Below are 12867 nucleotides of genomic sequence, written 5' to 3' on the forward strand. Positions count from 1 at the left end.
CTTTGGCGGTTCATTTTCGCCGATATCCCGCTACTCCGAAAGTAACCGGTCCTATCTTTTTTTTTGTCTCATTCTTGGTAACCTGTTATACGTAACCACCATGTAGTTAATCATCTACTTTTTAAACCACAAGAAGAAAAAATATAGTAAATATAAAAAAGAGACATGATAATAGCTTATCTCCTTAACTAAAAAATCAGCGCATATATACTATTATCTTATGGTGGTATATTTACCTACTACTTCGTACATGTCTAGCCCAGATACGTTACGCTAGGTTAGGTAGTTTTCTGCATTGATGAACGAGGAAATCCATGCGAAGAGTTGATAATCTCTTCCTAATATATCCCCCCTTTAGCGTAGAGTTGATAATCCTCCCAATGCGAACGACGATGCGAGCACACTTAGCAATTCCTCTACCGCATTATAGCTCTTCTTAATCGCTACTTTTTCCTTCGTGTCCTTTAAGAGGTCGGTTGTGCACACTTTCATCCGTAAAAACCACAGTACTCCTCGGGCGTGTTTTGCATCTAGGCCGCTAAAAACCTCCTTTAGGCTGCTGCGCCCGCACTCCTGGAGTATCGAAATGAACATCACCTCGAAAAACAGGTGCGCGTTCGCCTGGAGAGCCCCAAAGTTGCGGTGCTTCACTATATCCGCTAGTCGAAGGGCTCGACTAGCCACGAGTGATCCGTACGTCTTAGCCGCGTTGTATATCCATCGCATGTCATACTCGGCCCAGTCCTCTATGTCAGGATCATCGTCGTCACCAAATTCAATATCCTCTCCCATCTTTCTGAGTCGCGTTGTGAGACATCGTCTAAACTGAAATGCCAGCTCTCGGTCCCCGGTAAATCGGGTAGCGACCAGGGCATAATAGGGGTTGTACTGAGACTGCCGCTCGCTGCTTCGAACAATCACTTCGGGTATCTCTTTCCGCTGGTGCTTATTGAGTCCCAGCTTACGGACGAGCAGCTCTGCATTCTCATAGTCTGTGGCCGCATGTAAAGCAACGAATATTCGTTGCCGTACTTCCGTATTGAAACCCTGTTGTTTTGCCAATTGCCAGAGATCCGGAATGCCAAGGTCGTCGCCAACGTCTACCATCATCTCGTCAGCATCATCACCTTCTTCATCCCCGGGGGTATCGCCTTGGCCATCGGTATTACTATGGCTGCCAGACCAACTGGCCCCGACGAGCCACCACTTTCCGTGCTTATCAGCGTCCCGGATCTCTTGTAAACCCATGCGCAGAGGTTGAGCATCGTGGGTGCCGCCTAGACCACCGATTCGCCTCCTGATCTGAACCCGCTGCTCTGCGAGGTCTTTATTACGGTTTGCGGCTTTTGATTTATTACTATGTAGCCTCTTCATTTCGTCAATCATGAAGATGGTCCTGGTTGACATTGTGTTGTCTGGCCTGGCCATACTGACGATATCCCCTAACACATGGGGATCATCACGTCTGAGGCTCGGGCCGCAGAGTTGGATAATTCGTAAAAGCAGCTCGGTATTGAGCTCAGAATGATGATGCAAGAGAAGGCGAATGTAGTCAAATACCAATCCAGGACCGACGATTTGCATATTGTAAATCTCGGCAAGTAAGGAAATAAGATGCCTCAAGCCGGGGTCTGACTTATCTCCGGTTGTCCCTCTATAACGCTGGTCGAAAATTTCTACTAGTCGCTGTATGCAGTAGGCACTGAAGGCCATTCCCTGGGATTTATGCATTGCCGCAAGAAAACCGGCGACCATCGTGAAGAAAGAGTCGGGGCGCTTTTCGGGTGAGCAGACCAAGGCTAGAATCAAATCCACGATAGCGGACGTCACGGTTTGTCTTGGGTTCGTGTCGTATAGAGCCATAAAATCCTTGACCAAACCAAACATACTGTCGGTTGTCAGGCGATTCATCAAACCCTGGACACGTCTTCGAATTCGTGCTTCTGCTTCATCACCTGAACCCGACTGCTTGCGGAAAGCTGGGGGCACGTATTTTGCGACTCCTGTTGTAGGAGCGACGTAGGGATTTTCTCGTGGCGGTCGCGCAAGTGCAGGTTTTTCTTGGTCTGAAAAGCCTTCGAAAGCATCCTCGTCGTCTTTTTCTGAGTTGCCGTCACCGGACAACATATTTTCATCGTCCAAATCGTCGCCATCTTCATCGCTGTCACCAGCACTTTCATTAGCTGCAGCTTTCTCGGCGGCTGCTTGTGCCTTTTTTCTTTTCTGGGCCAACCACTCATCCGCTTCCGTCTTGCGTCTACTTTGCGAGGCAGGTCCGATATTGCCGCCGTCGTCTTCATCCAAGCCATCCAGTAAATCGCCGAGACCATCATCCTGGAAAGACTTGGGTAGTGACTTCCTGCCCCTCAAGCCTAACTTCTTTTCTAACTCTTTGATTTCTGCATCGTCCTGAGCAAGTTTGCTCTTTGTGGCCTTTGAGGGTTTGGGTTGACTTGGTTCTTCATCCCCATCACTCTCACCATCGCTTCCCTCGGAGCTATCCTCCATATCCAGATCATCTGCATCACCTTCCTCGCCATCCTCGCCATCATCCTCTAGAGCATCACTTTCATCATCGTCACCATTAAAGCCATTAGCTTGAGACGACTTGTGAGGCTTGCGCGCTTCCTGGTTTTGACGCGGCTGTGGGCGACGAGACAGTTTTTTCTGGACACGCTGGGCCTTGCGTTGCTCTCTTCTTGAAAGTTGCCTTCTGGATCTTCCTCCGCCTTGAACAGAAGAAGATGGCTGCTGGGCGTCAAGTTCCTTTAGAAGTGTTGCAGGCAACGATAGTTTTCGCTGGTGTCCAGGTGCCATTTCGGCGATGTTTTCTGATGATTAGAGATTGTGCTGGATGTAAAAAGGATCTTGTAAAAAACCGTAGATAAAATAAATTATTTGTTAGTTTTTTTGGTAGTTAATAGAGGAATAAGTTAAATATTTTGGGGTTGTTGTTGTGTTATATTCACACCTTCTTAAAGAAAAAGTCCTTTTAGAATTAGAAGGTTATGTACTATAAATGGCAAGTGGGCCACAAAAGTAGGTACTTACGTGTGATACTTCCTATGATACTTTTTACTGGAACATTAATAATTGTTAAAGTTGGACTAACGTTCATTTTCTGTATCATCTAGGAAACAGCTATTTGTAGTCCCGTGCCTTGTAAAAAGGAAGGTACCGCCTAATGAATGTGACTTGTATTCGCAATTTCGTACGAGTTTATTGTATTGTACGGCAGGTACTTTGGAGTTTGGACATGGCAACTTGATGTTGTAAGTTAGTCATGCTGCTAATGGACTGCCCCACCACGGGGAAACCCCACCTAACATCAATTTGGCCCATGCAAGAAACTTACATACCTTAATCAATTTAACTTATTCTAACCGTCAGATAACAACATATCGAACATATCCACATATCTCTCTCTAGGTATTCACAAATCGCAATGGGTCACTTGAACAATGATGAGGTACACACACACACACACATACACATTTCTATATCACATTATATCACATCATATACCCAACCCAATCATATGTCTCTCGAGTTTGCGCCCGTACTAATGTCCACTTTTCGCAGTTCTTCCTCAAGCTCACCGAGCTCTTCGACCAGAAGAAAGGGAAGGATCACGGTTCCATAGTGTTGGTGCAGAAGAGATGTTAGTCCCCACGGATCTTGATGCTGGAAATATTACAACCTCTTCCCCGGTGGCTTCTCTAACCCATTACCCTTCGCCCATTTTTAGTATCTTACGACCAACCTGTCCCAGAGCCGACGAGCGAAACCGTACTCCCCGATCTACACCCCCCACAGCCCATGCCCGTACTCATCCGTGCCACAAATGCGAAGGGCAAGAAGCGACGCGAGGACAAGATTAAGCTGTCGACCGTGGTGGAGCCCGACGCTCTTCCCGCTTTCTTCGATAGATATGCCGAAGTATGCAAGGCCGGTATGGCCACGTTGAAGCCGAGAGATCGCAGCAAGAGGAAGGGCAAGGCAAAGAAGAAGAAGGGCTCTGCTGCTCCCTCTGGTCCCTGATATAATACCTTGCCCCTTGCAACTTTACTACATAATATTTATCACCTTCCCTTTTCCTCTTCGTGCTCATCTTGGAGAGGCCAGCCAGCCTAGGATCTTCTTATCCACGCGTGGACCCCGTTCTGAGCGCTCTTGGCCTTCTCAAACTAGAAGCCCACTTGGGGGACAAGTTCAAGTTCCTGTGAGGTATTCAGGATAGGAGGCCATAATCAGCAGTGCCATTTATTGTCTGTTAAAGCGCTTGCGCGCCTCGCGAAAGGCTAGGATCACGTAGCATTATTAAATTTGGGTAGCTGTAAGCTACTACTAGGTCACGGGTAGACTACTTAAGTGCGTGCTGTTGCTGGTTTGGTAGTATATTCAGACGAGAGCTTGAGATATGCTAATAAATGATATCAAAGCCTTGAAATATCTTCTCATTTCTCTCCTCGCTGCTGACTGAACTTTGACGCGAGACTCCTTAAACACGTTACCAAGTACTTTAAACTCGCCTGGCATAAAATACCCTCAGTCGTATACGTGTCATTACACATTAGACTCGCCATAACCAAGCCCGACGGAAGATTTCCACAAGCCCATTTCTTTTATCTACAAACGTCTAGACGGTAGAGATATTACGTACCAACCATCACGCCCTGGCTATTAGACTAGGTCTTTGCTTCCCCGATGATCTTATGCAATACCTACGCACAAAACGACGCACGCAAGCCAAGCCTAGGTAGCTTTCGACGACCTACACGCATACCATGCGAAATCCTACGACTCTCATGAAAGACCCTATACCTTAATCTGTTCCGTTTTGGGCCCTCGGGCACAACAGATTGCGCCAAACCACAGCCCATTTCTGGAAATTCCGAATACTATTCGCGAAGTACAATCTATTTTTGTGCGTCTCAAGCTTTCTCATTTCCTTGTCAGGGCATCATTAAGCCTCATCGCCGCCTTTTTTCTGAATGGAAAAAAAAAAAAAAAAAAACTAACGCTGGGAAAGGTAACAGATACCAAGAACGAAAGAACAACCACCTTTTTTCTGTGTCCCGCCGATCATTGTGCGCTGACCGCTCACCCTCGCATCTTATCGATGGCCCGCGAATCAACACACCGCAGGTCAGCGATTCCCCCTCTTCGTAATTACTAGTAATGGATTGAACTCGCCGCTGCAATGGTGGTCTTATTCCCCGGCAATTCCTCGCCATGAGAACCTCTGATTGTTGCCACTTCGAGTAGAGGGATACATCTTGAAGAGAAATGAAAGGAATGAAGCGAGTGCTAAAACGGAAATGAGAACGAAGTAAATAGTACAATTATGCAAAACGGACAAGGCACCGCCCATTCCATCCGACCCAACCCTTCTAGAAAGTCGATACACTCACATGATAGTTTCGGTATGGGAACTATCAAGACACTAGCGATGTCGGACAACCTAGGGAAGCTCGCGATCCGGGTAGAGTGACAATAAACACCGGAGAAGCAGTGCTTTACATGATCTGATCTTGCGTCAGACCACCATGCGTATCCGTCTCCATGTTGTCTCCTCCACCTGGCGTGACATATTTCACGAAGCTTAGGCCAAGAGGCCTGCCGCCGTAATGGTAACCTTGGAACTTCGAAATGGCCGTCTCCGCAGTAGCAGTGCTATCAAAACGAACAACACCAGATCCTCTAGACCTTCCGCTGGGCTCATACTGGATCTCAGCCTGGTCAACTTTGCCAATCGTCGTGAAGAGTTCCACCAGATCTTCGTTACTAGTAGACCAAGGAAGCTAGTACATGGGATTAGTAACCTATCAACTAAATAGCGAAGTCGTTTGCCTTACATTTCGGACATAAATTGTCTCGCTTGGGTCGGTTCCAGCGGTGGCATAATCGGTAAATGGGTTTGGAGCCGCCGGCGTGGCATTGTTGGCTTCGAACCCACCGGCGGGCCCACCACCGCTACCCCCACCGTAACCTCCGCGTCCACCATAGCCGCTACCGCCGCCGAAGCCGCCACGACCGCCGAAGCCTCCGCGACCTCCATACGAGCCGCCAAACCCTCCACGGCCTCCGAAGCCACCTCGGCCATATCCACCTGCACCTTGGTGGGCAAAACGATCCTCGCGAACCTCGAGCAAACGTCCCTGCCATTCGAATCCGTTGAACTGCTGGATAGCATTACGTGTATCCTCGGGGTGTTCGAACATGACAATACCAGAACCCTTAGGTCTGCCGTCCGGTCCCAGATGGACATCAGCTCGGATTACCTGGCCATTTCGAGCTATAACCACGTTAACATCAGCACCAGACTCGCCACATAGGCATATTAGTTAATCGAGCAAGAGAACTAACCAGCTTGGCGGAATAAGTCCTTTAGGTCTTGCCAGCCTACGGTATAAGGAAGCTACACGTGAAGTTAATATGAGGACCAGCCACCTAAATTGGCGTCAAGAGAGAAAGGAGCGGGAATGGACAAACGTTAGACACGTAAATCTGGCGGTTACCACCACCCATGCCGCCACCACCGCCACCGCCGTAGGCACCACCGCCTCCAGCACCGCCACCGGCGCCGCCGGCATATCCGCCTTGCATTCCACCGCCGTAGCCACCGCGGCCTCCGGTTGCGCCGATAAATCGTGGTTCCGCTTCGCGATCCTAACCCCGCCTTCAGTATCTACCATAAAATAACGAACATCGGAGGGTGTCCTACTTCACGAACGTAGACGAGTCGTCCCATCAAGTTCTGGTTGCTGAGAGTCTGAACAGCTGTTTGTGCTTGCTCCCTTGTAGCATATTCCACAATTCTAGAAACGTATTAGTAAAGACTTGCAGGCTTCAAGTTTGGGAATGTATGTCTTAGCTTACCCGCATCCCTACAAAAACCCGTGGACAATGTCCCAACCCGTCAATCCATCAATTCCAACAAGAGCCAGAGGAGAAAGAACCAAAGAGAAAACCAGCCATGAATCACGTGTAGAAGCCCACCTTTGACATCCCGTTCGGAAGTAATAAAACATCGGCAAAGAGAACTTCTCCAGCTGCGAAACAAACCGCCGTTAGCCCTAAATTTACAAGTTGGATTGGCGCTATTGCGAAATAATAGCTTACCCTGCCGCATAAAGTCCTTGAGATGGTGCCATTTCACATCATAAGACAGGTTACCGACGTAGACACGACGGTCCTGTTGCGACGTCTCGCGAATGTTATTCATCATTTGTTCTCGCGCTGCCGCACGTTCCTCGTACGACCGTTGAGGTGGTCCACCGTAACCCGAACCTGACCCTCCAACTGGCGCCCCAGCTCCAGTCATGGGAGATCGCGATCGTCTATCCGATCTACGGTAATCGTCCCGGCTGCGAGACCGGCTCCGCGGTGAATATGATCGACGGCGACCTGAGCGGCCCGGGCTCCTCGAACGGCCACGTCGGGGAGAGCGAGATCTCTCGCGCTGTGACTCGTCAGCATCTAGTTGGGCTGCAAATGACATTAGAAGCAAAAGATGGCACGCCGTCGAGCTAATAAATTCCAGTAGCTATCGATGTCCAGGGGATTTGCAGGAGGAATTTGTTGAAAACGGGGTACGAAAATCCCTCGGTTCATTAGAAATCACGACGTCCAAAAACTGGCCCGCGGCTGCTCGGGAAGGACGCAAACTTTATATGCTAGAGCTGGCTCGATTTGTCTTGGTGCCTCCTTCTAGCTCAAAAGCAAAAATAAAATAAAATAAAATAGCGTGGGGAGAAGCTGTCGGGCACGTCTACCCCTTGCACGGACGATTTCTTTATTTGGAGTTTTTGCTGTCGTTGAAATAACCAGCCCGCCAGAAGTTGTGATGGACAGATGATTCTAGGATATCGGCTCAAGTGCCAATCGGCTGACCAGAACTCTGAAAATATATTGCTAACTTTGCTTACCTTGACAGGGCGATATGTATCTCCGGAATCAGCTATTCAAAACGTCGTAAGTTAGAAGCCAAGTTCCAAAGAGCAAATATGAAAAGAGGTAATTTTTATGACTATAAGGTTAAATTGGAAAGTCTCAATTGTAGCAATCTGACGTGCCGTAGTTGCATACGCAAGTGTTCGAAGGCCAGACCGTTAGTGGATCGGGAAGGGAAAGCGTCCAGGGACGGGGGTGGGGAGGGAGCGCGACGTATTAAAGGCCTGGGGGATGGGTTGCGGCTTGTATAAAACGGCATAAAGGGTAGGCAGGTGGTTATGATAGAATAACTGGTGGAGTGAGCCGAGTAAAAGGGGCCAGGGAAGAGTGTGATTGGGTGGTGGGGAGGTTTGGAAGAAGGTAGGAATATAGAAAGCGGGCAATGCTGTGGGCTGTTACAAGCCCGAAGTAAAGGCAGAGGCAGTAACACGTCGCAGAGGCATTTGTTTTATGCCTCTAGGTAAGATTTGGGGGGGAAGAAATACCCTTAACGGGTAGCCAGGGAAAGATATGATTCGACAGCCGGGGAGTATGCCAGTGTGGGAGGTAGTATGTATGTACGTACGCCTGTACAAAGTTGGATAGGTAGTGTGGGACGTGGATATGTATATGATGAATAAGGGGGATAATGGTTATGGTATGGAAGAGAGAAAAAAGAAAGGGAAGGGAAAGAACAAGAAGGCCTCGGGAGACGCGCGAGACCCGGCGAGTAGAAAACAATCCACAACGTTGTATAGATGTTTGTGTAGCTCGAAGATATCAAGATGGTGGTGTGGACTTACCCATTGTTAAATAGGTTCAGAAAGGACTTTGTGTCGAGCTTGGCCGCCTTGTCTGAGAAGTTTTTTTTTTTTTTTTTTTCTCCGACGACAGTAAAGTACCAACGAGAACGCCGGGAAGAGAGGTATATCTGTATTGGAGGGGTGAGCCTTCGAAGTGACAAGGAGTGTGCCAAAGCTTTCGGGGGATTAGACAACAACAAGTTGGGGACCCTCGCTAGCTACCTAGGTAGAGGGGATAAAAAAAGGGGAGGGGGGGACTAGATGCAGTACTAAAAAGGCCCTGGAGAGAAGAAAAAATAAAATAAAAATAAAAATAAGGACAAGAAGGTAAGAGGTACAAGAATGCTTGTATCGGGTGTGGATTCAGCGTCTCTGCATTCGTATTGCACAATAGGCTGTGCTGACAGAGCGCCTCTCCGGGTTGGTCCCGTATACGGATAGGTGGTAGAAAGGTTATGATGTAGGTAGCGTAGGTAGCGTAGGTAGTGTTCAAGGTAGTGTAGACAGGCGTATGTATGTATTGCATGCAGGAGAAAACCGACCACAGGCAGCGAACGCCGAACACCAACTTCTCCAGCCTACCCACTATCCGTAAACAACGAGCAACTCAGCAGCAAATCGTAGTAGCTCTTGAAGACACGCGGTAGCTCACCCGATAAAGAGGTTAGCTATTAAACTGCTATTATGCCGGTATTACGGATAGTTGAGGCTAGAGACACGAACGTATGTGTTGTGTGTGCGTCTCTGGATGGATGTAAATGGTAAATGTCAAGTGAGGTAAGGCGCTGTTTGCTGGTGTCGCGCGATATGTGTGTGTACAGCGACTTGGTGCTAAGCGCGGGCGCGGGCGACAAAAAAAAAGGTTGGGGAATAAAAGGATGATTACAAAAATAAAAATAAAAAACAACAAAAGGGTAAGCTGGGGGGTTAGATTGGCTTGCATATGCGACCAGATGGTCAGCGGCTCTCGTACGTACGTACCTGGAACTCTGAAGACGATGTGTGCTGCAGGAGAGGGTACCAGTCCCTAATATCGACGATAATAGGAAAGGGAAAGGGAAAAAATCTGGGGAGATGCGTTCGATGTGTGAATTGCTGGTTGTGTGGATGGAACAGACAGACAGACAAGATGGGATGGGAATTTGGGCTGAAAGCAACACGCGATTGGAAAAAGCGGCCCCCAAAAAAATAGGAAGGGAAGATTACCGCGTCCGAGTCAGCTGAATACTCAGCTATCATTGGTTCTTCCTAGTGGCACTGGCGCTCTCGGGTCAGGAAAATTAGCCCCGTAATCGTGATTATTCCCCACTAATGCATATGTTATGCTTTCAACCACCCCTGGTTCTAAATTAGGTTACGCTTTTTGTACTTACCGTGCTTAGCCGCACCTCATACCGTATCCAAAAAAGAAATACTTTTGATGTTTTATTTCCTACTAGTTTCTTTTTTATTTCTTTTTTTTTTTTTTTTTTTTTTTTTTTTGTGAATAACATAGTAACTGCTTAAATAACCGTCTTATAGGGGATTTCATCTGTTCTATTTTAAAAATTCAAGTTGCTCTTACCTATGTTACCACGAAAGGTACAGATCTCTTTATTAAGCCAAGTACTTATACAAACGTCAACTCATAAGTTAACCATGTTCTTATCCTCATGTTAGCAATAATATAGATGTACCTTTTATTTTCGTATATATTATATATTACTATATGTCAGTTATGATATGAAACTGAAGATTCGGTGGAGGTACGGCTTCTGATCTCTCACGTTGTTGCTCTAGCTGTGGTCGGGCGAGAGGCGCTGAACGTACTAACCTAGCTCCTAGCTGGCCTAAGATCTTGCAAGTTGACATAGGTACTACCTGACTTACCTACCTAAGTTCCTAGGTATGTACAAAAGATGCAAGGCAACTCTGCTAGATGTACGGTTAAAGAGGCACGTGTCGATCCAATATCCTATTTTGCTTGATAAGAACAGCCCAAACACGGACCTAAATCTGTCGACCATCACGGCCAAGCAACTACTAACCCCGAACACATCATGAGAGTAAAAGCCTGGAATTCGTTCAGTTTACGGTTTACAGAGCACATACCCAAGGTCTAAGGGTCCTAAATGTATAAACAGTGCTGATCGTAAGGTAAAAGCTTTGATTGTTCTTTTTGATAAGTACCTACCTATGTAAGTAAGCTTGGCTGAGCTATCAGAATTGTTATGTACAATACTACTTGACATCCAATATTGAAAATAGGTACAATACGTAGCTACAGACGCTCACAGGCTAGCCCTACCGTAACTGCTACTGCAAAACAGGAAACCATCGACGCTACCCACCTAGGTATGTCATACTAGGCATGTCATACTGTGGACGGTATGGGGTAGTGTTCACTTGTTGGGGCTTTTTGGCCAATCCATTATCGAGGACTTGGATCTAAATCTACCCAGTGCCATGTATTCACTATATGTATTTCATGTCCGAGCTTGACGATCTCTAAGCGCTTTGCGATATCATAGGTGGCCTTGCCTATGTGTTTGCCTCGTTTAGAACATGCATAGGGCAACCGAGTATATTGCTTTCGTGTGGAACACCTCGCAAAGACGAGTACTACATAGCTAAGCAACGGATAGGCACATTGTATACGTGTGTGTATATGTATGTATATGTATATTAGTGATGGAGCAAGGATAATATAGTTCCCGCTCTAAATCCCTGAAGAAAGTGGTCTTGGCGCGCGCCGTCATCCCACAGGTACCTATCCGACTACATATATTTTCATCAACCGTTTACAAGTCGCTAATAAGCACATCGTAACGCAAGAGGTGAGATATCAACTATGCAATGTAAGCCGTTTGTATTATGATCGCGTGATATAAAATCATAAGTGATATGTCTTTATACAAATTTATATAGAAAAGAATATAAATTCAGCATCGCCTATTTCTAGTTAATGTGAAGTAGGTATGATATGTATCTCATGTGGGAATATCTAGAGATGGCATCGTCTCCGGGAACCCCGGCTATAGTGGCCCAAGCTTGGTACCTTGTTGGAACTCTAACTCTTAGCTCTTTTTTTTCCCTCTTTTGATGAGTCCATCTACGACCAAGTTTTTTTTTATTCTTCCCTCGATCGATACCAATACGAGGTATACCTACTAAGATAATCCTTCAGTTCTCAACTCAAGCACACGCGTATGTACGAGCAGTGCAAAACATAAAATGGTCGATGCACGCAAGCCTTAACGGCGGCTGGTGCCGCGGCCACCGCATTGGATAGATCGGGCCGCTGCAGTCAGCCATGTCATGTCTCAAGTATTAACATTCTTTCTTGCTCCCCCGTACTTAGGAATGTACTAACATCTAGGATCATGGTCACAGTCGCATCCACATCCCAGATGTGCAAACCATGCATGTATGTACAAGCATACACTCATACATTCATACGTTCATACGTTCATGCGTTCATACATTTATAGCATCCATCTACCATACAGGCTTCTATCAGGCTTGTTTATCAATATAAAATACCTAGGTGTGCTCAGTAAACTTGGCCCGAAAAATGAAACAACTGGACACGGTATTTTCACCCGCCAGGTATGGCAGTTCGTCGCGATTCGAGATGCAAAAACTTGGCTGTCTGGCGAGGGGCTTCCCAGATTTTTCTTTTTTTTTTCTCCTCGTTTTTTCTGATTTATCATATCGAAATGCAGGGTTGGTCCCTAAATGGTCGCCTGCAGCGCGAACCAAGCCTTCACGTTTCTCGGCTCCGAGCCTCCGCACACTGCCTTTAGAGATTTTTCTTATCCTACATGCTATATATGTTAGGTTAGGTAGGCATTTATTGGTACACCCAATACTAATCTTCAATAACTAGCTGTCTCGTTGCATTAACAGTCTATACATCAGATTCTATTAACCGCCCCTTTAAAGGTAAATACTGACCGTTCATCTTGACAGATTGGATCACACATACAACAGTGAGTAAAGTGTAGGTGGTAATTGAAACTCCTGTCCAGTCCTCAGCGTTGTGTTCCGGTGATTGAACTTGTTAATTTTTCAGAAGGGGGTTAGCGGATGAGTTTCTCATCCGCCTTCGTTGAGAATGGTACCACAATACTGCACGATGTCCACCCAT

General features: G+C 46.8%; 4 protein-coding genes across 4 annotated transcripts; 1 reads left to right on the forward strand and 3 right to left on the reverse strand.

Annotated features, from left to right (window-relative positions):
* Positions 1-248: 248 nt before the first annotated feature.
* On the reverse strand, positions 249-3256 carry F4812DRAFT_290982 (uncharacterized protein). Its single transcript, XM_047931148.1, has 2 exons — positions 3052-3256; positions 249-2974 (listed from the first exon to the last, which is right to left on the reverse strand). Exon 2 carries the CDS (start codon positions 2815-2817, stop codon positions 355-357), a length of 2463 nt encoding a protein of 820 aa, XP_047785279.1. The 5' UTR covers positions 2818-2974; positions 3052-3256; the 3' UTR covers positions 249-354.
* Positions 3257-3373: 117 nt separating this feature from the next.
* F4812DRAFT_448372 (signal recognition particle, SRP9/SRP14 subunit) lies at positions 3374-4436 on the forward strand. Its single transcript, XM_047935861.1, has 3 exons — positions 3374-3469; positions 3583-3661; positions 3749-4436. Exons 1-3 carry the CDS (start codon positions 3446-3448, stop codon positions 4039-4041), a joined length of 396 nt encoding a protein of 131 aa, XP_047785280.1. The 5' UTR covers positions 3374-3445; the 3' UTR covers positions 4042-4436.
* Positions 4437-5378: 942 nt separating this feature from the next.
* F4812DRAFT_290977 (RNA-binding domain-containing protein) lies at positions 5379-7833 on the reverse strand. Its single transcript, XM_047931147.1, has 8 exons — positions 7126-7833; positions 7003-7055; positions 6883-6890; positions 6728-6821; positions 6496-6672; positions 6370-6421; positions 5859-6298; positions 5379-5804 (listed from the first exon to the last, which is right to left on the reverse strand). Exons 1-8 carry the CDS (start codon positions 7502-7504, stop codon positions 5520-5522), a joined length of 1488 nt encoding a protein of 495 aa, XP_047785281.1. The 5' UTR covers positions 7505-7833; the 3' UTR covers positions 5379-5519.
* A 1366-nt stretch (positions 7834-9199) lies between these two features.
* On the reverse strand, positions 9200-10076 carry F4812DRAFT_291335 (uncharacterized protein). Its single transcript, XM_047931149.1, has 2 exons — positions 9720-10076; positions 9200-9657 (listed from the first exon to the last, which is right to left on the reverse strand). Exons 1-2 carry the CDS (start codon positions 9975-9977, stop codon positions 9448-9450), a joined length of 468 nt encoding a protein of 155 aa, XP_047785282.1. The 5' UTR covers positions 9978-10076; the 3' UTR covers positions 9200-9447.
* Between the last annotated feature and the right edge of the window lie 2791 nt (positions 10077-12867).

This window comes from Daldinia caldariorum (assembly GCF_022478825.1).
Source record: "Daldinia caldariorum strain CBS 122874 unplaced genomic scaffold F4812scaffold_33, whole genome shotgun sequence".
NCBI classification, from domain to species: Eukaryota; Fungi; Ascomycota; class Sordariomycetes; order Xylariales; family Hypoxylaceae; genus Daldinia; species Daldinia caldariorum.

Bases quoted from the DNA above. Each gene is read 5' to 3' on its own strand.
- F4812DRAFT_290982 (XM_047931148.1), bottom strand. From the start codon at position 2,817: ATGGCACCTGGACACCAGCGAAAACTATCGTTGCCTGCAACACTTCTA.
- F4812DRAFT_448372 (XM_047935861.1), top strand. From the start codon at position 3,446: ATGGGTCACTTGAACAATGATGAG. The intron at 3,470-3,582 runs GTACACACACAC...CACTTTTCGCAG, and splicing joins GTCACTTGAACAATGATGAG to TTCTTCCTCAAGCTCACCGA. The intron at 3,662-3,748 runs GTTAGTCCCCAC...GCCCATTTTTAG, and splicing joins AGTGTTGGTGCAGAAGAGAT to TATCTTACGACCAACCTGTC.
- F4812DRAFT_290977 (XM_047931147.1), bottom strand. From the start codon at position 7,504: ATGTCATTTGCAGCCCAACTAGATGCTGACGAGTCACAGCGCGAGAGA. The intron at 7,056-7,125 runs GTAAGCTATTAT...TTTGTTTCGCAG, and splicing joins CAAGGACTTTATGCGGCAGG to CTGGAGAAGTTCTCTTTGCC. The intron at 5,805-5,858 runs GTAAGGCAAACG...CCCATGTACTAG, and splicing joins AGACAATTTATGTCCGAAAT to CTTCCTTGGTCTACTAGTAA.
- F4812DRAFT_291335 (XM_047931149.1), bottom strand. From the start codon at position 9,977: ATGATAGCTGAGTATTCAGCTGACTCGGACGCGGTAATCTTCCCTTCC. The intron at 9,658-9,719 runs GTACGTACGTAC...CTAACCCCCCAG, and splicing joins CATCGTCTTCAGAGTTCCAG to CTTACCCTTTTGTTGTTTTT.